The sequence below is a fragment of the Natator depressus genome, chromosome 5 (assembly GCF_965152275.1).
Source record: "Natator depressus isolate rNatDep1 chromosome 5, rNatDep2.hap1, whole genome shotgun sequence".
NCBI lineage: Eukaryota > Metazoa > Chordata > Testudines > Cheloniidae > Natator > Natator depressus.
In genome coordinates this window covers 17,997,015-18,023,632 of record NC_134238.1, presented here as the reverse complement: position 1 = coordinate 18,023,632, position 26,618 = coordinate 17,997,015, and the positions used below count along the sequence as shown (strand labels likewise).

Here is a 26,618-nt window from a genome sequence, read left to right as displayed (position 1 = left end):
CGGCTTGACTCATTCTATAGGGGAGATGCTTTTAAAAAGAGCCAAAGTTTCATTTGGGTAACTTTGATATTGTGGGGAAAGAAATTCAAAAAGGCAAACAGAAAAGAGAAAAAGGAAGAGGTCATTTTGTGAATTTCAAATGTACAGTACCAGCTATTTCATGGAATTGCCAATTGGGAAGACTTCTGAAGGATGTTGACAAGCCTTATTTTTAATGTAATAAGTCTTCATGATAGATGTAACAAATGGTGGGTATAGAAAGGACACTTGAAGATTAAAACAATCACAGAGAATGTTAACACGTAGAAGATGAAAGTCAAAGCCTTGAAACATACGAGATGTTTGTTCTGTCCTTTCAGGGTCTCTCCATCAAAATTACAGATATAAACTTTAAGACCATGAAGACACTCACAAATTTCAATTGGGTATTATGATGTTTTCTTACAATTCCGTTATATGAAGTTAACACATTTGTCAGAATTCCATGAAAAATCCGGTGACTGTTAGTGTTTTACTTTACATCACCACATTGATCCTCTTTGTCTTTTAATTCTCAACAAGGAAAAAGGCTTTTCATCTCTCCTCAGGAAATATGCAATGAGATCAGTGAGCTGTCAGTATAAAATGGATGTTGCTGATCAGTGATAATGAACACAATCTCAACTGCATATTCATACATCCGAAAAAGATTTTCCTCCTCCACCTTTGTGACACTGAGCCAAGCCATATTAGATTGACTCACGCTTTGAAATGTAGACTTGCATTCTTAGAAGAATTGGAAGAAGGTAGTGATTGTATTGGTCTGAGTTTACATATATCTTGTTAGAGGTTAACAATGTAACCAGATGGTTCCTGTCTGTTCCTGTCTTTTATCTTTAACTCAACTATCTTTAACTCAGCGAGCAGCCCCAGCAGTGCTCCCCGTGCCTATATCTCCCACCCTTGGTGCAGCACCCCAGGGGGTCTCGTGAGCCATTACGGCAGCACCCTGCCAGCCCAGTGACAGCCCACCACCTCTCCAGCAACCTTGCAGCGTGTCCCCCAAGATGCTTTAGCATGGTGGGGGTACCTTTGCCCATGTGTCTGCTCTGGGGACCTGTGCTCTATACTGTGAATAGCAGAAGCACTTTGCCCAGGCAGGGAGCTGGCTGCAGAGGGAACTGGACTCAGATTCTCCACTCCCTCATCAGCTGGATAAAGGTGTGACACTCTTCAGCCTCGGCACATGACGTTATGGCCAGTGGCTGCCAGGCTGGGTCCTCTGGGGCTGAGTATGATGGGGAGGGAGGGGAGAAGAGGTAGAGAAGGGTAATGGGCCAGAATCGCCAGTGGAGTCATTGTTGGGGCCTGGGCTGTGGAGCCTGTGGCCCAGAGAAGGCCAGCACAGACCCAGAAGCAGGGAGGGTGGGATCAGAAGGTGCGCAGATTCAGTGTGTTTCCCAGAGAGTCTTCCCCTGCCAGCAGAGCTCCTCTGGAGCCCAGATGGAACTGAAAACCCTTGGTGAAGGGGAACCTGGTGCCACTACCTGGCCTCCCCTTGGTTTGGCGGGGGGGGGAAGGTGGGGGTGAGGGGGCTGCTCCAGGGCAAAGCAGCAGCAATTGCCAGAAGCCAGAGGGATCAGTTTAGAGAAAAAGTTCAAAAGAGACTGAATCTCTAGAGCTGAGCTCACAAAGGGTGGATGGGGAGTGGCCATGAGAAGTGACTGCAGGCTCCTGGAGGGTGCAAATGCCATGGAGCAGGGTGGATAAAAATCAATTATTCTTTTTTTTTTAAAAATCAAAATCAGATTTTTTTTAAAATGTCATATTTAAATGAAATAGAGGTTCAATTTTTAAAAGTAAACCTATTGTAAATTAAGTTTGAAATTTAAGGCCTAAATTTATTATAATCTATTAAAATCATTTAAATTAAATACAAAAAATAATATTCACCAGTACAGCTTTGCAGCCAAGCTTTTAAGCAACTCAAACTGCTGAACTGGTGGAAGTCACTGACTAGGCACTCGGAACCAGAGTTTGCTGAAGTGGATCACTTGATGATTACCTGTTTTGTTCATTACCTCTGGGACACCTGGAATTGGCCACTATTGGAAGACAGGATACTGGGCTAGATGGACCTTTGGTCTGACCCAGTATGGCCTTTCTTATGTTCTTATTGATTCAGAGATCAAAAGGGGATATTAACATTAAGATGGAATTTGGGTGTAATAATATCACTGTCTATGTTTCTCTTTGAAATTTGCACTCAACTGTCTATGAACTGCTGAATGGATAATTACCTTATGCCGATGAATGCAACTAATTACCTTGTATACATAGGATATAAAATGTTTTACTTCAAAGCCACTATTCTTCACCCAATGAATATCTGCTGTCAAGAGACTATCATAGCCTACCAGAGATCTATAAAAGTATTCTAGGGCCCTGATCCTGTATCTGAGATCTACTTAAGCTTTGACAGGAGAATTTAAGTCTCCTCAAGACTGAACTCCAGTCTGGATCACCCTGATATTGGACATGGTTTGCCTATTTTGGACTATAACCTGATGAACTGATTCTGAAAAGAACTTTTTGCAACTCAAAAGCTCACCATCTCTACTATGAAATGGACCTAAGAACTTTACTCATATCTGTATGTATAATGATCTTTTAACCAATACTCTCTCTCCTTTTCTTTTTTAATAAATTTTAGTTTAGTTAATAAGAATTGGCTGTAAGCATGTATTTGGATAAGATCTGAAATACCCATTGACCTGGTGGGGAATGTGTCTGATCCTTTGGGACTGGCAGAACTTTATTTTCGATGAATAAGATTTTCAGTAATCCCCATCATATTTGACTTGGGTTTCTGGGGTGGAGGCCTAAGGCTGGGCTGTTTTAAGGGAGCTGTGTTTTTGGCTTCTGGGTAACCAGCAAGGTATTGTAGAAGCTGTTTGGTTGCTGGATTGGTGAATCTAATTATTAGAAATAACCACCAGTTTTGGAGATCACCTGCCACCCCATTCTTTGCAGTTTGCTCTCATTAAGCAATCTCAGTGTGCCCCCCGGACCCTGGTCACAACCTAAAAACCAGGTGGTAAATAAGCCATCCATGCAGTATTTTTATGGATTTGTAGTGGATCTTTTGGAAAAACACCCAACATTTTCAAAGAGAGTTTTTTAGAGAAGATGTAGTGATTCTCCAGAAAATCATTACAAAAAAAAAAAACTTGACAAAAGTGTAATCAATCAATTTATTTCTATAGGGGCTTGATCCTGCAAAGCACTTAAGCACATGGTAAATTTTAAAACCTTAAGTAATTCCAGTATAGTCAATAGTGCTATTCAGTAGTTAAAATTAAGCAGGGGCTTAAAGTGTTTTGCTGGACTGTGGCCAGATGTCTCATTAACATGCATGATTAAACCCCTGTGATCCTTCATCACTGAAGTATTCGAGTTGAATGGAGGAAGCCTGACTTAATAAAATGACATGGGAGCCAAAAAGTTTGAAAGGGTTTTTAGGGGAGGGGGACAGGGTATATGGGGGGTGGGATTTTGAACATAAATGACAACAGTCTTTGACTTCAAAAGTTGTGTTTTTTTATCTGATGCTAATGTGAATTAATTTACCATTCCAGCACCAAAAGGCTGTGAATATGCCATTAGTTTACCAAAGAAAGTTTCTAACATACCTCCTGCCCTACCAGTGTTTGCTGCATTCTCAAGACATCTGTTACTCTGTATTCTAGATAATTTATCAAGAGAAGAATCTAAAACTGCCATTTCCAGCCAACATTAAAAGATGAAGAACTGGAACTAGAAGAACCACAGTTCTCATAGTTTTTATGCAAAGAAGCTGAAGGCTCTCTTTAAAAACTATTAGGTGAATTGGTGGGAGTTAGAACTATATATAAAACGACAATAGGATTTTATTTAAATTTTCCATTAGCAATGGGAAATATTGACTCTGAGGGGTAAATTTCTAAAAAAGCACACAGATTTATCTAAAAAAGAAAAGGAGGACTTGTGGCACCTTAGAGACTAACCAATTTATTTGAGCACAGCTAATTAATTAGTGTCAGTTGGACTCATGTGAATAAATGCCCCTGTTCCATCACTTGATTACACCTCTCTGCTTTGTGCTTAAGTACAGTTCTGCTCCACAGGGTGTTAGATTTATAGTCTCCCCCAATTACTTCCTGATCGGGTTTGCTTTGCTTACAATTAAAGAGTTGCCCTTGCCCTTGGAACACAATTAGCAGTTAACAGCTATTAATTATTATTATTATTATTATCATTCATTTAGTAGTAGTGCGAAGGAAGCCTAGTTCTGGACCAGGAACCCCTGGCCCTAGGTGTGGTACAAACACAGAACAAAATGAGAGTCCGTGCCCCAGGAGAATCGAGCTTGCTCTCTCATAGCTTTGTTGGTTCTGCAGTGCCAACAAAAGCAAAACTACAGCAGCCTTTTGTCTGTTGCTATATTAAGCAGCTATGATTCTAAACACACAAAAGTATAATGGAATGCTAACCTGTATGATACTGTTCAGCTACTTGGTGGCACTGTGCAAAGCAGATCTTATTTAAGGTAACCTCAGCCTGTATTTGTTTTCTCTTTTAGGTGTTTAACAGGGTCTGTGGAATTGGTGATGCCGCAGAAGAACAAGGTGGTGACAGTGCACGAAGTGGAGACTGCCACCCTAGCCTTATGGTTCTCGGGTAATCATGTCGGAAAGCCGAAGTGTTCTGGTACAAAGTGGATTGCAACCAAGGTGGAGGATCCTACAGCAAAAGCAACTCCCAGGAGCAGGAATATGGACTGGGGGACCTACAGGGTGTGGTGTGTTTAAATGGAGTGCAGTTAACACTTGCAGGAAACGTTACGGTTATTTTAGTAGATCACTGAACTGTCGCCCATGAGTTCGCCTACCAAGCCAGGAAAATGACTAAGGCCATGTCTACACTTAGAGCGACAAAGCTGTACCGATGCAGCTGCGCTGCTGTAAGATCTCTGGTGTAGCTGCCCTCTGCCAACAGGAGAGAGCTTTCCTGTCGACGTAATTAAACCACTCCCAACAAGCAGCAGTAGCTATGTCGGCAGGAAAAGCTCTCCCGCTGACATAGCGCTGTGCACACTACCACTTATGCTGGCAAAACTTACGTCACTCAGGCGTGTGTTTTTTCACACCCCCGAATGACATCAGTTTTGCTGACATAAGTAGTAGTGTAGACATGGCCTGAGACTTTGACCTGCTCTCTGAATGTGATTAAGGACTGGCAGAGTACCACTCGTGAACGTACTGGAGTAACAATGCCTCCTACTCCAGAATTGAATCAAGATGATGAACCATGCCTAGAAACACAAGCAGGACCTAAAAATGGACTAATGATAAATTGTGAACATCAGATTATATATAATAACGTACAGTACCAACTGATACCAGTAGTATTGAATTTAACCAATTTTTCATCTCAGCAGCTCTGTCATGGAAAATATGTGCGCCTCTGTGTGCAAACGATGCAAAGTTTCAGACAAGCAATGGATGGGGTGGAGTTGGAGGAAAGTTGGTGGTCTGAGAAGGGAAAGAGTCAGGGAAAGAGAGATAAAAGAGAGAGACATAGGAACAGTGTTGGGAGTGAAGGTATGGGTAGAGTCTGATAGAAGCCTGCTGTGAATGTTAAGAGTCTGTTCTGATAACATTTAACAGCGTAAGCATAAGTAGAACTGTACTTGTGTGAGAAATTACAGAATAATCATGTTTGTGAGAAAAAGAAAAGATAAAGTAGCTAAAAAACTAGAAAAGACCAGTTTAAACTAACACTAGCTCTGTACTGACGGGGGAGGAGCGTTAACAGGGAAATGTGAGATTAATACATATGTATAAGAGAAGATAACAAAAAGTTATAAATAAATTTGTGTAAAAAAGGGAGGTCAAAACTCTACTGTCCTGTGCTGGATGTGACTGTGATGAGATCATCCCGATGAACTTTGCACTTGTAAGTGATCACTACTTGCTGAGTGTCTTGCCTTAATAAAGATGTTAGACCGACCTGCCGAGTAAATGAATCTCAATCTAACAATATGTGGCAGAACATTAAAGGGTCTGATCCTGAACATATCTGGTGTGTAGCTCTGTAGCCAGCCCATATCTGGTACAGAAGCCTGATTTGCTAGTAGCAGCCCTGCAACCTACTGTGTACAAGAAATACATGACAGGGAGCAGATCTGTTGAATAAGATGGTGTCACTTTTTACAGGCATTTTTCCAAACACAACAGCAACTTCTTAGGCTACAACTGCACGACGAGCTAGGGGAGTGATTCCCCTTGTCATGCACATGTATTTCTGCTAGCTCTCATCACACCAGTGCAAGTATAAATAACAATGTAGCCACGGCAGCACATGGAGGGGCAGCGGAAGCACAGGTGAGCTGTGCTGAGAATGTCCCCTCTGGTGTCAGGCGGGTTTGCCATAAGGCCACTGCCTGTACTATGTTGGCTGCACTGTAGTATTATACTCATGCTAGGCTGATAAGAGGTAGCACAAGTGTGTGCACGCAAGCAGGGAATCACACCCTAACTCATAGTGTAGATATAGCCTGTAATTATGTCTTCTCTGGCCAAAGAGGCCTTTATGTATGTGTGAGATTACTATGGCACAGGATTAATTAAGTTATATTAAATCCATTGTTTCATATTGATTTTACCTCTCATTTCTGTGGGTGTGATTTTTGTTTTTGTTTTTTCAGTTTTCTCTCTTGTTTTTCTGGTTCTTTCTTTGAAATCTTCATACAGAGGAAGAAAAGTGGCAGACTCAGCAACCACCAGACTGAGCTGATTTCCTTACGCAGGTATGCTGCGGTAACGTCTAACAAAGACAGTTAATGGGTGGCTATAACCAGGCACTGGTAGGGACTTGTACTAATGTGCTGCCATAATTTATTACTTTTTTATATTTATAGGCATGCATGCTCGACTACTTCTTGCAAAAAAAAAAAAAAGTTATGCCAAGAATACATGATGTCCTGACGAGCCAGAGAACATAAATCAGTCCACATTCTGTGCAACCCTCCCCTACAACTTCCGGATCATATCCAGTTTAAATCACACCTTACAGTATGTAAGGAAGAAAACAATATCAAACTCAATTTTTCTGTACAATGATGTACTTTTTAGTTCTGTCATTTCCCCTGGCATATTGGTCCATGGAAGATTGAAAAGATGGGAATTATTACTTCTGTATATACATATTATGCAGAAAAAAGGAAAGTGGCAATAGAGTACAGCACTTTTACAACTGCAAAAAAAATACAAGGGCTAAAGTTATAAACCTGTGATACAGTATACAAGGCTCTACTTATGAGGTCACATTTTCTATCCTGCTTACAGCACACTTCCAGCTACAGAAGACAAATGGCCTGCTAATCCAGGTTCATTTAAAGTGCAGCGGATCATTTCAACAGTTAAAAGGAATTTCCACTTGTCAGGAATTTAAAAAAAAAACCCACTCCTTTCCTGGCCATTTGTAGAATTTATGTCAGATCCATCATGCAATAAGCTCAACACTCCATCAAGCATTTTCTATTTAACCTGAAAGGGAACTAAGTCAAATCGCTTAAATGTCTATGTCCATGATTTGCAGGGAGAAATGACCGCAGCCACAGTGGAGCGTGGAAAGGAAAGATTGTGCAGTGGCTCTCATGTCTTCAGATTTAGTATTAAGAATCTGAACCAGTGTATCATAAAGCGGTGATGAAACGGTGTGATCTACTATAAAATATCCATAAAATGGGCCAGCTTAAAGCAGAGAGCAAACTCAATGGCCTCAAGTAAAAAGGAGTAAATTTCAGCTTTGGGGTATGTTGCATGCATGACCTGAAAAACAGGATTGTGGCCTTTTAAGTAATTTATTGGTTCCCTTATGGTAAAATACTATAGAACTGAATAAATGATGTTAATCTTTCTACAGGTTTGTATGTACTAGTTTATAGATGTTAATAGCTAATTATAACACTTCTGTATGTGTGAGATTACTATGGCACAGGATTAATTAAGTTATATTAAATCCATTGTTTCATATTGATTTTACCTCTCATTTCTGTGGGTGTGATTTTTGTTTTTGTTTTTTCAGTTTTCTCTCTTGTTTTTCTGGTTCTTTCTTTGAAATCTTCATAAAGGAAGAAAAGTGGCAGACACGGCAACCACCAGACTGAGCTGATTTTGGTTGGCTAAAATGCCTGTAGAAAAGATCTTCTATTAGGGCTTGTTTCAGTGCCCACTGGGAGTGGGGGTGTCAACAAAAAGACTCCCATTGACTTAAATGACCGTGACATTTGGCCCTTAAATTCTGTGGCCATGATTTTCAAAAACAGGGGCTTAAAGTTAGTCCCCTAAATCCACATTTACGCATATGAATAAATGGTCTGATTTTCAAAAGTGCTAACATACACAAGCTTCCACTGAGATCAGTTTAGATCTGCTGCATAGTCAGAATCTTTAAGAATCAGGCTGCTTATTTAGGTGCCTGCATATATTGATATAGGCTCCTAATTTTAGGGATCCACTTTTGAAAAAATCTTGGTCTATAGGTTTTTAGATCAATTCCTATAGAACCCTGTTATATTTCTATAGAACCCTGTTGGCTTCATCCCAGTTCATTTAAATAGGAAGTTTCCATCACTGTTATTTTTGACGGGATAAGACAGTTGCCCAACATGTGTTTGAGAAATGAGAGAGTGATGTTTTCCATGACACTCACTTAAACATTTTCCTTGCTGTAAGTTAGGGATCGGCAACCTTAGGGAAAGCCCCTGGTGGGCTGGGCTGGTTTGTTTACCTGCAGCATCTGCAGGTTCAGCCAATCGCAGCTCCCACTGCCCGTGGTTCACCGTTTCAGGTCAATGGGGGCGGTGGGAAGCGGCGCGGGCCGAGGGATGTGGTGATCCTCTGAGCTCCATACAATTATCAGGGACTACCCACAAATAAGCCAGTGTGTCTCCACAGCGGCTCTGGTACATGGCAGCCACCTCCTCTGGAAATGTGGATCCAGTGGTCACAATTAATGTTAACTTTTGTCTAATTAACAACACAGCCTTATACAGCGTAGGGAACACAGCAAATTCTGAGGTAACATAATTACTCACAAACAGCTATTTTAATGGTGATCACTGAACTTTATATGGGGATGGCTAACATGCCTTTACTTCCCCCCACCACCAAATCACGAAGATTAAGTGCAAACACCTGATTGCCAAGTAGTTCTACTGAAGTAAGTAGGCTTATTCACATGATAAGGTCAGTAGGATTTGGCCGTAGGTAAACTTGTGGTATTACATAAGGATGAACAAACCCTAACACATATAAAAATATAGTTCAGTTGTAAGAGTTGGCCAAAAAAAAAAAGACTTTCCAACATTGTAAGGTTTCTCTGCTTCTGTCTGCTGTCAAAAATTGAATTACCTGGTGATGGATAGCAGGTGTTCAAAGTAGAAACATGGTGCTTTTTTGGTAGTCCTGTAATCACTTACAGTTAGGTAACATATGCTATGTGGCAAGAACACTATGTTCAGAGAGCAACATCTGAATATAGAACAGAATTCAGCAGAGCTGAAATTTCTGAACTGCAGGTAATTCTGCCAAATTGAGCAACCCACCAAATTGCACAGCGTGAATTATCAATATTTTTTAGTTCCCATCCTGCAAACGTTATTCACACAGGTAGTCCTTATTTACCAGATAACGCTATTGACTTCAAAAGCACAACTCATAAGAATTATTCATGTAAGGATTCTAGGATATTGGGCTCATATTATATATATATATATAGTAAGGCTTATGTTATAAAACTCTTCTAATTTTATTGCATTTAATACAATATAGAAGAGGGGTGAAATATGGGGTGGTGTGTAGTTGTGCTATCCTAGCAGCATCCCAAGAAAGGAATCTCTTTAGAAAAGCGCAATTCCCTCTCTCTGCTCCATAGTCCATAATAGCAGCAAACAACTACCTTCCCCATGACAGCTCCAATGTGGAGATGGTGCATTGTGGAGAATGGACCTAAGATTCTACTCTTTCCCCACTTGCTTGTGACGCAGGATAGTTGGTAGATCAGGTCAATTTTTTTGGCATATAGTGTATTTGCCGAAAAATGCAGTTTCAGTCAACATGGAACTATTTGTAAATTTGAACCAGACCATAGATTATTTTGGGATGGGGCACACTCTGTCTCTCCTTTTGAAGCTGTTCCTCTTCCTATAAATAATCATTGGAGCAGGGATTTAAACTTGAGTCTCCCTCACCTGAGTGAGTGTCCTAAACACCAACCTAATGACTCTGTAGTGATTCTCCTTGTCTCTGGCCAAATGACTATTCAAGTACTTAACACAAAGTGGAGGAGCTTCGAAAGGAGAGGCTGAGACAAAGCCATCCCTATAGCCTGGAATGGGATGAAGCCTGGGTTCAAATGCCTGCTCCAGAGCAGGGATTCAAACCTGGCTCTCCCAATCCCAGGAGAGCACCTTAATCACTGGGACACAAGCTCTAGGGAGGTCCACCACCATCTTCTCCTCCTCCAACCACTTTGTGTATCTAGTCCTTTTAAAATGACTGGAAACAAAATGTTTCAGGTCAAACTTTTGTTTGACCCAAAACAGAATTTTTCAATTTGCCAATTTTTTTGGCATTTCTGGATTTGGTTTGATCCGAACTGATTTTTCCACTCCTATTTTTCAGAACTGCCAAGAGAACAAAAAAATCAGGTATTTGTTCATCTCTAGTAGTGAGGACTCCCGGCCCCTTACCTCTCTGCACCTGGACCCATGGTGCAGGGAGGCAATGCAGGAATTTAAAGAAGGGTCTTACTAGCATCATTCTCATCTCCTAGTGTTTTTTTCGTGTAACTGTTTTCTATTTCTTTCCATTCCCTGCAAATTTATTTTTTATTTTTAAAGAGGTTGCTGTCAGGACTGCATTCCAGACAGTTTTTCTGGCAAATATACATAATCCTTTCATTATCAAGAAAGTAAACCTTGAAACAGGAGCCAAGGATTTGGCATGGGTTTAATTTATTGAAGCAAATATGAAATTTGAAATAAGACCAACATATTCATTTGGCTCCTGATTTATTTAATTCGCCTCCCTTATTAGTTAACTCTAATTTTAAACTATTGCCTTATTCTGAATTCCCATTCCAGAAAATCCTAATGAAATGCTGGAATATTATCATAAAATTGTCTGAATTCTTTTTTCATTCTACAAGAACTTAAAGAAACTTTTTTAAGATACAGGACAGTCTATATTTTATTTCTGACAGTTAAAGCATGTCTTTTTCTTTCAAGTGAGAACTTAACTGTATTTAATGGAGCTTCCCTGTAGAGGATGAGGAATTTTAAATGTAGAGGACTGCAACTTTTAAGAAAGTCAAAATATAGGTAAGGGTTGACCTTTAATTCTACAATTCTCACCAAGATGTCACTTAGTTTCAGTTCTACAAACCGCCTCAGTCCGCAGGCACAACCATCACTGATGTCAATGATGTGACTGGGAGTGGTGTGTATAGATAGAAGGCGCAGTACATGGACATTACAATTTATAGCCAGATTGTGCCTATTAGGATCTGGCCCAGGTTGCTGGCAGAGAAGAGCTGCTTTGTTCCAAGGGGCACCTCTGAAAGGTACTGGAGGCCTGATTTGCATTTACACTCAGGCCCCCACTTGACGCCACTTTGGAGCACTTAAGTGGGCATTAAGGGCATTTATGCTCACTTCAAGGCCCCCTCCAATGGCCAGAATGATGTAAAGAAACTTTGGTGCAAATGAGTGTGAGGCTCATCCCTTAGAGTACAGCATGTGCTCCTCTCCACTGCTGCTCCTCCCACTCTCCTTTGAGGTGCGTAGCCCTCCAGGGAGTGTTGAGAACAATCTCTGTATTTAGGAGAACACAAGGACTGCAACTGTGGCTGGCTTATATCTGGGGTTCTGCAGCAGGAGGGAAGGTCTTTGTGTCCTTCACTTTCCTTGCACATCCATGCCGGGTGCCGGCGCAGTACAAATTAAATGCAAAAAATAAAATGATGGCAGTCTATGGAAAATAAGCAGAACAAAAATCAAAGCCCTACTGCAGAAAGAGGAAGGATGGTCCAGTGTCTAGGTCGTGGAATATCTGGGTTCAAATCCGTAATCTGCCCACAGATTTCCTACATGGCCTTTGGCAAGTCACTTAGGGCCAGGGCTATATAGGTATTTAAGCTCCTAAAGATGCAGATAAGTACCTAGTGGGATTTTTCAAAAGCACCTACCTAGGTTCCTGTGGGCTTGTGAAAATCTCACAATGTGCCTATCTGGATCTTTAGGCACATAAGTAGCTTTAAATATCTGGCCCTTATTTCTATGTGTCTCAGTTCCCCACCATCAAAATGGGGAAAACAGAATTTCCCTGCCTCACATGGGTATTGTGAAGATAACTAACTTAAAATTATGAGGTGCTCACAAACTATTCTGAGGGCAGAGGTCAGATAAGTACCTTAGACAGATAATCCCTGCATCCAGTCTCGACTAGAATACTGCACCTTGGTGGCTAATAAATAATACCAGTCATTCTTTCCTGAATTATTACCTGTTTGAGACAAAAGTGGTGTATAAGGGACTTTCGGTTCTATTGCACTCATTGGTGGAGGTAGCAAGGGGTTGGCAAAGCTGCGGAGAGGGTGCGTAGGCCGGACACAGGCTGTGGGAATCGTTCTGCTCGGGGCGTCCTCATTGCTGGCATGTTCAGGCTGTGTCTGTGGCAGCATGGATGGCTGTTGTGGGACTGGTCCTTCACTCACCGCTGTAAGGGAATAATAAAATGAACTATTATTGAGATATTTTTCCAAATCCTATTTCTTACTTTTGTGATCATTTCCCAAAGAAAGGGAAGTGCCAGCCTTTAATCTTTGAGGAGCTGTAAGATATATGTAAACATTTTTTTTCAAAAGATATGAACAGATGAATTAGAAACAAGACATTCCTAAAAGCAGCCATGTGCCAGAGTGCTGCAATAGATCTTCCTTCAAATAAAGTACAGAAAATGACATTTTTAGCTCCCTTTGTGTATTTTATTTGTATACAAACTTCTTAAGTTCCCATCACTATTGGATCTAGGTGCCTTTAAATTCTAAAAATCAACCAAAATCGTAAGTATATCATATGGATAGTGACACAAATCCCAGTTGCTGGAACTCATTACATTCTGCCCTATATTATTGTTATAGCCACAGCTAATGAGAGTTGAAGACAAAGAAGGGACTTAATTTCTATTTAACCAAATACCAACACCATTTTTCCTTGAAACAGCGTAATATTCACTGTGCCAAAGCAGTCAGTTGCTGTTTTATTATCCTTTACTCAAAGTCAATTTTTCTGTGATTTAAACACGCCATGTCAACCTGCAAACATAAATCAAGATTACTTTATGTTCTAGAGTGTTTCTTATAAAAGGCTCTCAAAAATTACCTCTCTCGTGAACTTTCTATGCCAGAACAGAGTTACAAACTTGACTAAAGTAATGTGAAAGAAAAATGAACGAAAAGGAAAACATTTCAGTGGATGAAATAATTTCTTTTTTTGTCTGCTTTGTATCCAGACTGGTAATTACAACTGTTTAGGCATTTTCATCATGGTCACTGAGCAACAGCATGGTCTGTTACTGAGAATATGCACATATTGCAAATGGAACTACAGAGAAGCTGCTCAGTGATGTTTTCAAAGAACAGTGTCAGGATAAAAGAGATGCTATGTGACAGTGCCAAAGCTTCTGAACATGTTAAGGGCATTTGTATTAATACTGTAAACCAGTGCTACTCAAAGTGGTGGTCCGTGGGCCGGTGCCGGTCCGCGAGCCATCGGCTGCCGGTCTGCTCGCACATTGGAAAAAAAATTGCTGGTCCCCCACATCAGATAGCTTGAGAAGCACTGCTGTAAACCACTTTATTTGCACAGTCATGGGCCGTGTTTGAAAGCGATAAATGCTCTGGGTTCATTTTTTTTTTTAAACTGAAAAATTTCACGTGAGTTGAGTTCTCATGAAAGGTGTTGGATTAAGAGTCCTGGAATCTAAAATTGTTTGCCTATTTGCAGCAACCAGCATGGAACTTGGAAGGAGGAGCACAGGTTGCAGGAGGGAAGAGTCAGGAGGAGGCAAAGGAAGTCAGTCTGTGTACATGTAGCTGGAAAGCTAGCTGCAGTTTCAGAACCTCTGTAAATAGTTCTATTAATAAAGAGCCAGTTTTGTTTTTGAAACATGGAGTTCTCTCATGATAGTACCCAGCATATGATATATAAAATGCTATGCACAGAACAAGTACAGCACAAGCAATGGCATGGTTCAAGTTTCCCCATACTGCTCTGTCAGTAGTTTTACTGGATCACCTGTGGGGCAAAGGGTAGTTCAGATTCCATGCCCATTCATTTCTTGGCTACAGATCTCTTTAGGGCAAGAGCTATGTTAAATTATTTCCTTCTCGGATTGAGCCTGCAAGTGGATCATGTGGTATGGAGGAAAAACATGAAGAAGGTGGGGTCCAGCTGAGCAGGGAGCATAGTGGAAGGGTTGAAAACCTGATCATATCACCCCAGTCTAACAGACCATAAAGGGATCTTAGTGGTTATGGTTTGTTTGTTTATCCAGAAGATAAAACCCAGGAGTTGAGCAACTTGGAGGAAGAGGTATCTCGTTGCATCTGTATATGGAGGGATGGAGGCATAGAAAGTGGGAAGGAGGGAGTAAGATCAGATGTCACTTAATCTGTGTGGAGACTGGGTATGAAATCCTGACCCCATTCAAGTCAATGGAAGTTTTGTCATTCACTTCAATGGACCCAGGATTTCACCCTGGGTATCTCATTTTACAAAGTTATCTGCATTCTGTAAAAAGTTTGAGTGCTCCGTCTAGTGCTGTCTCTAAGTCATCGAGTGTGCTGGTCTTTGCTATTTTATATAGAGATGCAATACTGCACCATCAGAAAGTCATTACTGTACCACAGGACATTCTTCAAGGGTACCACACCATCCAAATGAAGTTGCTCTGCCAATAGATTAATCAAAAATATAAGGGTGAAGGGAATAGATTATTTTGTTCTTGAGAGAAGAATTTTAATTTCGAAGTAGTAAAAGTCTCGAAGAAGTAAATCCTAGCCACCCCTATCTACCATGACAGGCCCAACTAGCTAGAGTTATCCACGGGACAATAAGACTGTGAGGAACAAACGTTGGCTGGCTATGCCATGGTTATGGGTATAGTATACTAAACAGAAAGATGCCCAGGAATTCCCTCTCCCCTGTCACAAGGTGGTGGCCACTTCCACACAATGCACAGCCAACCTGTGGAACTCTTTGCCAGATGATGTTGTGAAGGCCAAGACTATAACAGGGTTCAAAAAACAACTAGATAAATTCATGGAGGATAGGTCCATCAATGGCTATTAGCCAGGATGGGCATTGATGGTGTCGCTAGCCTCTGTTTGGCAGAGGCTGGGAGTGGGCAGCAGGAGATTGATCACTTGGTGATTGCCTATTCTGTTCATTCCCTCTAGGGCACCTGGCATCGGCCACTGTTGGAAGACAGGATACTGGACTAGATGGACCTTTGGTCTGATCCAGTATGACCATTCTTATGTTCTTATGCACTAGCTCATAACGCTACTCCATGGTGAGAATATGGGAAATTGATCTGCACAGTGTCTCAACCATCCCATTCCAGATCCTACATCCTAGGAAAATTCATAGAGGCCCTGCAGCCCTGGGCTCTGCTGTGTTTCCTGAGGATTTCCCAAATCCTGCTCCACTGCACCGAGGAATCTCACTAGAGCAGGGTTTGTCCATTAGTAAGTAGGCCAAGAGCTTCCCTAAATGACTAAAAATCTTTACTTTACTTGCAAACAGAGCAGTGGAAGGGTGAAAACAAGTTAACAAAGTGTAATCAGAGGAGGGATGTCTTTATTTTGAGCAAACTGGATTTGTCCAGTCTTGATTCAGGTAAAAACTCCTTAATATCTGTCCCAGCTAGAATGGCTCATAGCTCAACAGTTAATCTTGTGGCAGGAGCCCAGAAAGCAAAAACAAACAAACAATCAAGACCCCAAACAGCTCATCCTTCTTCTATAGAAAACAATCTTCCTGACACTTAGATATCAGATCTAGTTGTTATACTGGGAATGAAAATACTCTAGAGGATCTGGTTGCTTTCAAAATCCAGAACTCATTGTAGAAATAACGTAATTACAGAGCCAAGACAAATCTCAAGGCACTTTATAATAATGAATGTCAATGTATATAAGTAATTACAATCTACTAGGTGGCAAAATTATTTTGAAAAATGGAAATGAGGGTTTTTGTTCCAGAATCCTGTTATCTGTTCCCGATGCAATATTGCAGACCTCTCCAGCAATTTGGAACTCCAGGCAGAGGAGACTAACTACAGGATGAGACCAAGGTCACAATCATTTGTAGTTTGTAAAAGTTTACTTGGATTGTAGTGAAGTTTCCTTGTCCTCACCTTCAGTGCTCTCTGCATAATGATGCCACTGCCTGGCATCTCCACTCTTCTTTCCTTCCACTCCCTTGCTATGTGCACCCTTTCTACTCTTCTTTCCTGACTGTTCTCTTTGGACTAGGATTTGACTTGGACCACATGCCAGTGCAGGAGAGTAAAAACACCCTTTAAATCTCTGACTTGGTGCACAGAGGTAAACTAGTGCTGTGGGAGCAGGCTGGGAAATAGTAGGGGCAGAGAATGGGTGGAATGTTGGCTCCATCTCTGCTACCTGCTGGCCAAGAAGAAACTGGAGAATCGTGACTCAAAGGTATGTGTCTCAGTGGCAAGGTCTTTGAGGGTGACTCCTCGCTCACAGCTGTGCTTAAAGGAAAAAAATCCAGCCTTTTGTCTCTTTCTCCTGCTCTTGGCCTCACATTTTCTTTCATGATATTAGGAACAGCCTGCTTCTTCTACTGTGCCCAAGGCTATCATGTCCTTCAAATCCACTTCTTTTGGGAGTCTGCTGGCTCGCATGCACAGACAAGAGAGAACAGGCACATATGGCTAACCTCCACTGACCTGCCTGATATCTTCTGAGTTTATGGTCTCAGAGAGAAAAACTTGATCAGCTGGCAGCAGCAGTGTAGAGAGTGATATTTTTAACATTAGATTAATGGGCATTAGATATAGTTCCTGAGAAAGTTTTTGTATAAATCCAAGTGGGCTAGAAATGAAAGATGGTGATGGATATTGGAAGGGAAGCACAGTTGTAAAATCTGAAGACTACAATAACTTTTATTATACAAAAAACTTGATAGGGTTGAGCACTCCATCTACAATTGAAGGCAAGGATTCCATAAAAATTAGAAGGTTAAACTTGGGCTGTAAATATTGAAAGTAAGTTGTCTGAGGAAGATGTCTAGTATTTGAGAAGGGAGTTTTAAAACAATAAAACATACATGCTTGAAAAACTAATGAGAGCCATCAATTCGCAGTTAGTTCAGGTTCCTGAGGGAATGGAAGATGGAAGCTCTGAAAGTTTATTTAAATAATGGATGAAGATGAGTCCGTTGCTGGTACCACATGATCCAGTTACCTCAATTTCCCACTTAGAAGCTAGACATTTGTCCTTATGAAACTCAGCATGGATGTCTAATTCCAGAAGAATTCTGATTACTTGAACAGATATTGTAGTTAAAAAATAAGATTTTCATGGAAGCTAGGCTCTCAGACAACCCTGAATATGAAAATCAGTGTAGTGGGTCCCAACTGTCCTCACTGCTGAAGTTAACAGCTTTGACAAGGTAAAAAAAAATTTGCTGTACCTTGGCACCTGATCCAAACCCCAATGAAACCAATAGGAGGGCCTTCCACCGATTTCTAGGGGCTTTCACCAATTTCTAGGCCCTAACAGTAGTACTTTTATGTCTAGGTAAGCTCCATTTACAATGTGGAAGATTTATTTACTTCTTTAAATCCTCTGCTGCTGTCATGTTTTTCTGGATTCCAAAAGGAATGAACTGTCTACTAGAAGAACAAGAGGCATGTGATAGACTTAACACAGACTTAGCATTCTTGGTCCTGCTTTGAACAGGGGGTTGGACTAGATGACCTCCTGAGGTCCCTTCCAACCCTGATATTCTATGATTCTATGATATTCCATGATTCTGTATATTTTGATTTTCTCTTGCATTTGCATATAGACTAATAGAATCATAGAAACATAGGCCTGTAAGAGACTTCAAAAGCTCATACATTCCAGCCCCCTATGCTGAGGTAAGACCATCCCTGACTGGTGTTTGTCTAACCTATTCTTAAAAACCTCAAATGACAGGAATTCCACCACCTCCCTTGGAAGTCTATTCCCTTGCTTAACTAACTATCCTTATAGCTTGAAAGTTTGTACTAATAACTAACCTAAATCTCCCTTGTTGCAGATTAAGCCCATTATTTCATGTCCTATCTTCAGTGGACATGGAAAACAAATGATCACAGTCTTCTTTATAACCTTAATATATTTTAAGACTATCAGGTCTTCTTTTCTCAAGGCTAAACATGCCAGGTTTTTTTTTAACCTTTCCTTCTATGCCAGGGGTGGCCAAACTTACTGACCCTCTGAGCCGCATATGACAATCTTTAGATGTTCAAGAGATGGAGCATGCCTGCCGGGGCTCGGGGCTCCAGCCCCGAGACCCCCCTCTCCACCGGTCAGAAGTTAGAGGCGATGCGTGGTTTTTTTGCCAGGATTTGCTGGCCCTGCTCGGTTACATGGTGCCACCGGGCCCCCTTCCTGCACGGCCTCTGCTGGAGCTGGCAAGCTGGGAGCTGTGGCCGTGGGGAGAGGCAATGGCAAACAGCTGGGAGCTGCAGGGGGAGCCACTGCTTTTGTTGCTGCCCCTCCCCATGGAGCTAAAGCAGCAGCTCCTCCCTGAAGCTCCCAGCTGTTTGCTGCTGCTTCTCCACGTGGAGAGAACACCTGGCAGCTACAGGGAGGGGACGCTGAGGGTAAGAGGGAGGGTGTGGCTGGGGAGGCATGACTGAAGCTATGGGGGAGGGTTGCGAACCTTTAAATTGTGCCTTCCCCACTCAGCAGGCACCAGTTGTCTCTGGCAGAAGCCCCTAGTGCTGAGCTCCTCCTCCCCCGCTCTGGTAGGTGGAGAATGGAGGAGCGTGGTGGGGTGGGGAGGGGCGCGGGCTCCACAAGCTGTACTTGAACTGTCAAAGAGCCGCATGTGGCTTGCGAGCCATGGTTTGGCCACCCCTGTTCTATGCTCCCTATACCAATATTCTAGTCATGAGATTTATTCCACCAAGTCTCTGTGACGCCACTTAAGTCACAATTTAGCTTGTGAACTAGTACTTCCACATCTTCTGGTTTATTCCTGCATAGGTCTTGGTTTGATAGATTTGAGAAGTTTAATGATGTCAGACGTATGAATCGTTCATTGCACATCTTTTACTGAGTGATATCTTTGAGAAGTACTCCCACTTTGAATGTGGCTGTTTGCCCCACTCTGACATGAGATAAGCCCGGGCTATCCAGCGTATGTTTAAACATGAATGGCCATCATGACCCAGAGGATGACCAGGGTATCAGACTGGGATTTAGGAGGTGTGAGTTTTATTCCTAGCTCTGTGTGACCCTGGGCTGCACTTCTCTGTGCTTCTGTTCCCCCTCCCATGCGTTGTCTGTCTTTTCTACTTAGATTATAAACCCTTTGGGGACAGGTTCTAGCTATTTGTATAGCACCTACACAATATGGCCCCCATTTCAGTTAGGGCCTCTGGATTTATTGTTATCCAAATAAGAATAATAAATCTGCTAAAATATCAGTTTTATTCTCAGGTGAGAAGTTTAGGTATTTATATTTATATTCTTGGGGAAAAGGTGGTGTGGGTGTTGGTTTTTGGTTTTGTCTTATTTTTTTGCATTTGCAAGAATAAGACCAGATCCAGCTTCACTGAAGTCAATAGAAATATTTCTGAAGTCATTTATGATGGATCCCCAAATAATTCATTTCTTAAAAAAAATTACCTTTAAAGCTATTTTTCCTATTCATCCAGTCGATAAAGAACAAATGTAGAAAATGAGGGAGAAAGAAGAGCCTCAGTCAAAACTCAAGGATTGGGCCCACAGCTACATTGGGTCATGTCACACCATCATTTGTACGTGCAGCAGTCCCCAATGAAATCACAGAGAAGGCCTGCCTAAAATAGAAGGCATGATATAGCCCAGTATTAAAGTATCCTTTCTCTCCTCTCTTAAAAAACTGGTTAAACTGAAATATCAGTGATTCAGCTTAACAATACTTCCTACCTAAAATCCCAGAATTAAATATTCACTGTTACAGTTAGCTCCAAGAGGAAACACTGTCAAGAAATAAGATTTATTTTAATTAAAAAATGAGTATAATTCACTTTTGCACTTTGAGGGAGGTGAAGCTATTTTAGTTCCTTGCTAATCACGTATTGTTACCTCAAAATGGTGAGGACTGTTTCTTTCTTTCTTCTTTTCTTTAGTTTTTTGTTTGTTTTGGTTTTGGTTTTACAACTAACAATCTTGCCTTTACTCATATTTTCACTGGAAATTCATAAATTATCATTTAAAAAAATTCACTTGATTTCTGGCTTCCTCTTCTACTGAAGCCTCCGGTGAAAAGTGTACAGTACTGGGCATGTGGTGATGATGATCTGCCCCTTAGAAGGGAAGCTGATCTATATTGGACAAGTGGAGGCGTCCATATGACCTTCAGAGTCAGCCAAGTCAGAGCACATTACAATAGCGCAATCTAGAAGTGATTAAAACGTGCTGTGGTTATGTTCACATCTGAGAGGGAAGTCTCCTGGACAGCACCATTTTGAAAATTGGAGAACAGACCTCCCCCCGCCCCCAGTTGAGGGAGACACTGCAGCTCCTACTAGTCCTTAAAACTGCTTCTTCCTGACCAGTACCACTTCAGTGTTTTTCTTAGTTGAGGATGAATCATCAGGTCTCATCCAGTTGCTCATTTCTCTCATATTCTGAGACCTCAAGGGGACAGCATTGTCTGTGCTTGATGGGGAGGAGACAAAACTGAGTGTCCTCTGCAAATTTGATGACAGTGCAGTCCACGGCATTTCACAATCTTTCCCCGGCATCCTGAGGTACACATTAAACAGCTCAAAATAGAGACCAGACAGATTCCTCAGGTGAAGGCTAATGGTTAGGAGGAACTGCTGCACAGAGTGAAGCCACCTTAATATGGCACCGATATATTTCCTGGCAGCAAGGATAGAAAAGCAAATGTATAATAATTGGCTTATATAGATTTCACTGATAGTGTGAAACAGACAAGCAGATCTGTTATTCCAAGAGGTTCTGGTTGATTCTGATTTAGCCCTTCATTTTTTTTTTAAAGTTTTCTTCTCAGTAGAAGATGAACAGTAAAACTTGGCTTAAGGAAGATTTTCAACACTGGAAGCTTTGAGGTCAACCATGAAGAGTTTCAGGAACAGAAAGAGGTGTTGGAGCATGGTCCACTTGGCAGAATGCACAGCAACACCCTCCCTAATGACATTGCACAGGATGTATTCAAAGATTGCTACGTCCTGATCAATAGCATGTTCAGCCATGTAGTACAGTAGGTAGAATTCACCGCAAAGGAATTACTGCAGTGCATGTATTTTATTTTTTTTAAACTTTACTGCAATGGGACAAGAATATCATGGGTTTTTCACTGTGTAGTTCAAATGGATACAAACCTACCTTATGCACCTTCCCTAGTATGATCTTCAATTGCCATTCACTGTCAAGAAAACCCCACATGATCACATGAAGACAAAGAAGTGGGTATGACTGAGTCAGAATCCTAGATTAATTTTGCTGAAACCATTTTCTGCAGAAGAGAAGCCGTATGGGAGACCTGTTAAGGTGATCCAAACATGAAGCAGACGCTCCAGCTGCTTTTTAATGTTGTCTGCTGGCCGAGTGTGTGGGAGGGAAATGTGAAACAAGGAGCACAGCCATTCTTTCATATGATGTGTTGCTGCCAGGCCCTGTGTCAGTGGTGGCAGCATTAGTAGCGATAACAGGTATGTACATACATATATATGTACACACACACACACACACACGCACACAAATCTATCTGTCTAGCCTCCCCTCCATTCTACTTAGGCAGAAAGCTAACCCACCATGTTGTTACAGAAAGCTAGGCAATTGCTTGGCTGGTTGTCTGCATGTCACCGATAAAACAAACAACATATATAAAAATAGTTTCTGCCTTATGGATTTTTTTGTGTATGGAGTTTTGTGGCACTTCTTTCTGTCATATTTTGCAGCTGAGTTTCCTGCATCTCTGATGAATGCTGCAGAAGTAACAATGTCTTCTTTGATTTCCCACCTGGTTTGTTGCATGTGTGGGAATTTATCCATAGATAAGAACATAAGCATGGCCGTACTAGGTCAGACCAAAGGTCCATCCAGCCCAGTACCCTGTCTGCCGACAGTGGGCAATACCAGGTGCCCCAGAGGGAGTGAATCTAACAGGTAATGATCAAGTGATCTCTCTCCTGCCATTCATCTCCACCCTCTGACAAACAGAGGCTAGAGACACCATTTCTTACCCATCCTGGCTAAAATCCATTAGTGGACTTAACCTCAATGAATTTATATAGTTCTCTTTTAATAACTCTCCTCACTTCTTCTACTCTGCTGTGTAAAAGCGAAATATTTTGGCAGAAATTTTCAAGATGTCATTCTGAAAGTAGTGCCTCACAATTCCTACTGGAGAGCTGCAGAAATATCTGCTTTGGCTCAAACACTGCTGTACAGAAATGCTCAGCTGCTCTCACCGCCTGCTTCCAGTGGTGATTCCAGGGTGGGCAGGTTGGTCAGACTCAGTTCAAAATGCATTTTTTCCCCAAGAAAAGGGTAAGCTATTGATCAGATGACTGAGGTGTGCTATGACATCCTCTGGGGAGAAGTCTGGCAATGTGGGGGCCATGTAAAAGGATTGTTTGTGGATGGAAGCACTTGATGGGGTGAATGCTGTGAGAGGTCACAGGAGAGGTCTGGAGGTATTAGAAAAAAGATGAGGTAATGCCACAAGGAGGGCAAGATGATAGCGGCTGATGTAGCAGAGTTCAGAGACAGGAGAAAAGGGCTTTCTCTCAAAAGGAGGCAGTCATGTTCCAATCCATCCTGATGGAGGCCATCTACAAGATATGGGGGAAAGGACACCAGCCTCCTGTCCAGTGCTCTTCAGGGGAGTGTCGAGTTTGTGCATGCCTTACTTTGTGTTATACTGCTGACAATTTATTAGATATATAATCCCTTGTGAAATGTACCATGCAATATACTTATGAAATGTACGGTCCCTGCTCCACATTGCTCCTGTGAACACTATTGCAGTGCCTATCAGAGGTGCAATTGCCCATGCATTCACATTTTTTTCAACTCTCCAGGATAAAGACTACACATTCCAATCTGTCAATCTTCTCTTCCATCTCCATGGGTAGGCAGAATGTAACACCTTGTAATGTGAAGTTAAAATTCTCCCTCCAAGTCTGGTTCCCATACATCACCGAGCTGTGTTTCTGTGTGTTAAATCTGTGATAATTTTGGGGTGAGGGAGGTCTATATTCTCAGAAACATCCAGCCAGAGTTAGCCACCCCAGTCACGCCCTCCAGAGGCAACCACCACCTACCCTTGTATTGGACCCAGTCATTGTAGGGGAAGAAGGTGACAATGATACTGGGCTCATGGATAGAACATCTAGGCCCACAGTCTACCCACAAGCCTTGTACTGAAATGTCAATTGCCAGTCCCTCTGGGCCTGACCATAATGACTGAAAGCAAAAATCAAACAGGATAAAAACCACTCATGGAATTTATTCTCCATGAACTAGCTGCACAGACTGCCAGGAATATGAAAAATGTGTGTGATAGATTGACATAAATATGTCAATAATTCATACCAAAGAGTAGAATAAAGTTAAGAGGGAATTATAAGAAAATATGAGCCCTCCAGCTATGATAATTAGCATGCAAAAGCATGGTCATAGGCTAGAACATATGGCCCATGATGTTAGGACTGCTTATTTAAAAATAAGGTGTGAAGGTGAGGCTGAAGGACAACTGTTGTGTGCATATGCTTTCCAAAGAGCATTATAAACTGTAAAGTAAGTACAGGAACAAAAAGACCCCAATCTATTTCTCTAAAGAATATAAGTCTGGTAAATGTATGCCAAGGCAAGCAGTGTGGGCTAGTGGAGAGTGCAATAGTCTGGAACTCAGGAAACATGGATTCTATTCCTGGCTCTGCCAATAGCCTGCTGGGTGACCTTGCACAAGTCATTTCAACTCTGTGTGCCCCAGTTTTCCCATCTGTAAAATGGCAATAATGATACTGACCTACTTTGTAAAGTGCTTTGAGATTTACTGATGAAAAGTGCTATATAAGAGCTAGGTGTTATTATTTCATGCAAGACTGTTATATCCTTCCTGAAGGGTCCATATGTGGTAATATCTTTGTGGAAGATGCCATAGCAAGGCAGTTTAAAGTAAAGTGAGAGGATGAGGGGGCAAAGGATGGTATGAGATGCCTGAGTCTAAGAAATGCTGCCCTGTCAAACCATCAGGGACAAAGGGGCAAGCTGATAAAAGGATGCATTCTCCAGAACAGTACAAGATTTCTTCCAAGTTTAATGGCATGACTTGGACCTATCTACATAAGTTGGTGCAGAGTTTAAGGCTAGATACATTATGCAGATTGTTTTTTTTTATTTTGATCCAATTCTCTTTCAATTCTTAATAAATCTCATTTTGGTACAAACCAAGGGGTCTTAAAACTTTGGGGGGATTTGAAACAGATGATCCTGAATAGTGCAACAACTTTCAACCTCTAAGAAGAGATGTGAAGCAAGGCTGTCTGGTGTCGCCCCTGATCAGTATTCTCAGTCCACCTGGTACAAACTAACGAGCTCTCTACCATAATGTTTTGATCCTCCAAATGCACAAGAATGCCTAATTAAACACAGATGAACACTGAGTTTAAGGAGTATATGATGACAATGTTTTATAAGGAGCAAGTCTGCTGGTAAGAAAATATTAGTGCAATTTTGGCAAACCTGGGTTTAATATAGAGAATGCTGGGTGGGATTTTGAAGACCAATCAACATTGGCCGAATTCCGTTCCCACTGAAATCAATGAAAATGTTTCTACTGATGGCAATGTGAATTTTGACATTGATTTCGAATTAGACCAGGACGGAGTGCTTTTTGAAAATGCAACCCACAATGTATTCTTTTTATATTGTATACTGGTTAACTTTGAGAAGAAGAAATTAACTGCAAAGACCGCATGTATTCTTACTACACTTCAAAATAATACTGTTCTACACAACTTCAGATATTTTCCTTTTTAGTACTGGCTCATACCAGAAAACATTCAGAGGAACCCAGTCACGAGGTGAGATGTCATTTTGTTCAAATGAATGTGTACACAAACTCTAAGCTAGTTATAAGCCTTCCTTTACAGTATACTGTCCTCCTGAAAAGAAAATAATACTGTGTTTGCTATTTCATAGATTCATAGATTCCGAGACCACAAAGGACCCATTCTGATCATCTAGTCTGATCTCCTGCAGGCCACAGAACTTTCCCAAAATTATTCCAGTTTGCACGAGAACCGATCTTGTAGAAAAGCAGCCAATCTTGATTTAAAATTTGCCAATGATGGAAAATCCAACACAACCCTTGTTCCAATGATTAATTACCCTCACTACTAAAAATGTATGCCTTATTTCCAGTCTAAACACCACTTCAAAACACTTCATCAGAGAACAAACATCAAAATAAAAGGTAAGGCACTGTACTGACTTCTTCCTGTTCCAAAGGTTCGGTCAACAGAGAGTGTTGGGAATGGCACAGGCCGGAGGGTGAACTGCGGGTGTGGATATCCACATGTTGGCGATGGCAGAATTCCTGGGTACTGGGCACTTTCTAGTGTTGGCACTGGGATGGCACTGACAACAGCTGAAAAGAGAGAGAAGGAGAAAGAGAAGTAAAGATCTCTTAACATTCTGTGGAATTAAAGATCTCTTAACATTTGTAGAAAGTTAAAAATAAATGGATGGATCTCTCAGAAAACTACAAATGGCCACATTTCCAAAGCAGGTGCTTAAATTGCAGCCACAAAATATGTATTTTGTACAGTGCCTGATACAGTGGGGTCCTGATCCATGACTAGGGCTCCTAAATGCTATGGTAATATAAATAATAGATAAACAAACAAACAAACAAACAAACAAACAATGTGTGTATGCTCTTTATAGACAAACCAACACACATACATACACCACATTTGTATACAGAAATAGGCATGTTTCATGTGACTGGGATATTTTCACATACAAAAAGCCACTTTTATGTATGAAACTATCTGCACACATAAATGCCTGTTTCAAGGGTGCAGATTAGGCAGACAAGTTTGAATATTTTCCTGTTAAGTGACAAATATTTGAAAGGGAAATGGATGAATCAAGGCTTCAAGAGCCAGGATATAATCTTAGTGACTCTACTAAAGTTATTCCTGATTTACACCAGTGTAACTGAGATTGGCCTTACTTCCTCAGGGCTTGGCTACACT

At 41.3% G+C, this 26,618-nt stretch overlaps 1 protein-coding gene across 1 annotated transcript in view; it reads right to left on the bottom strand.

Moving 5' to 3' along the window:
• DCC (DCC netrin 1 receptor) overlaps positions 1-26,618 on the bottom strand; it is a 954,381-nt gene that overhangs the window by 20,309 nt on the left and 907,454 nt on the right. Inside the window, exons 26-27 of the mRNA XM_074952368.1 lie at positions 25,850-26,005; positions 12,591-12,803 (exon numbers count right to left, since the gene is read on the bottom strand). Coding sequence (XP_074808469.1) covers positions 12,591-12,803; positions 25,850-26,005 — 369 coding nt within the window. The remainder of the gene's footprint in view (positions 1-12,590; positions 12,804-25,849; positions 26,006-26,618) is intronic.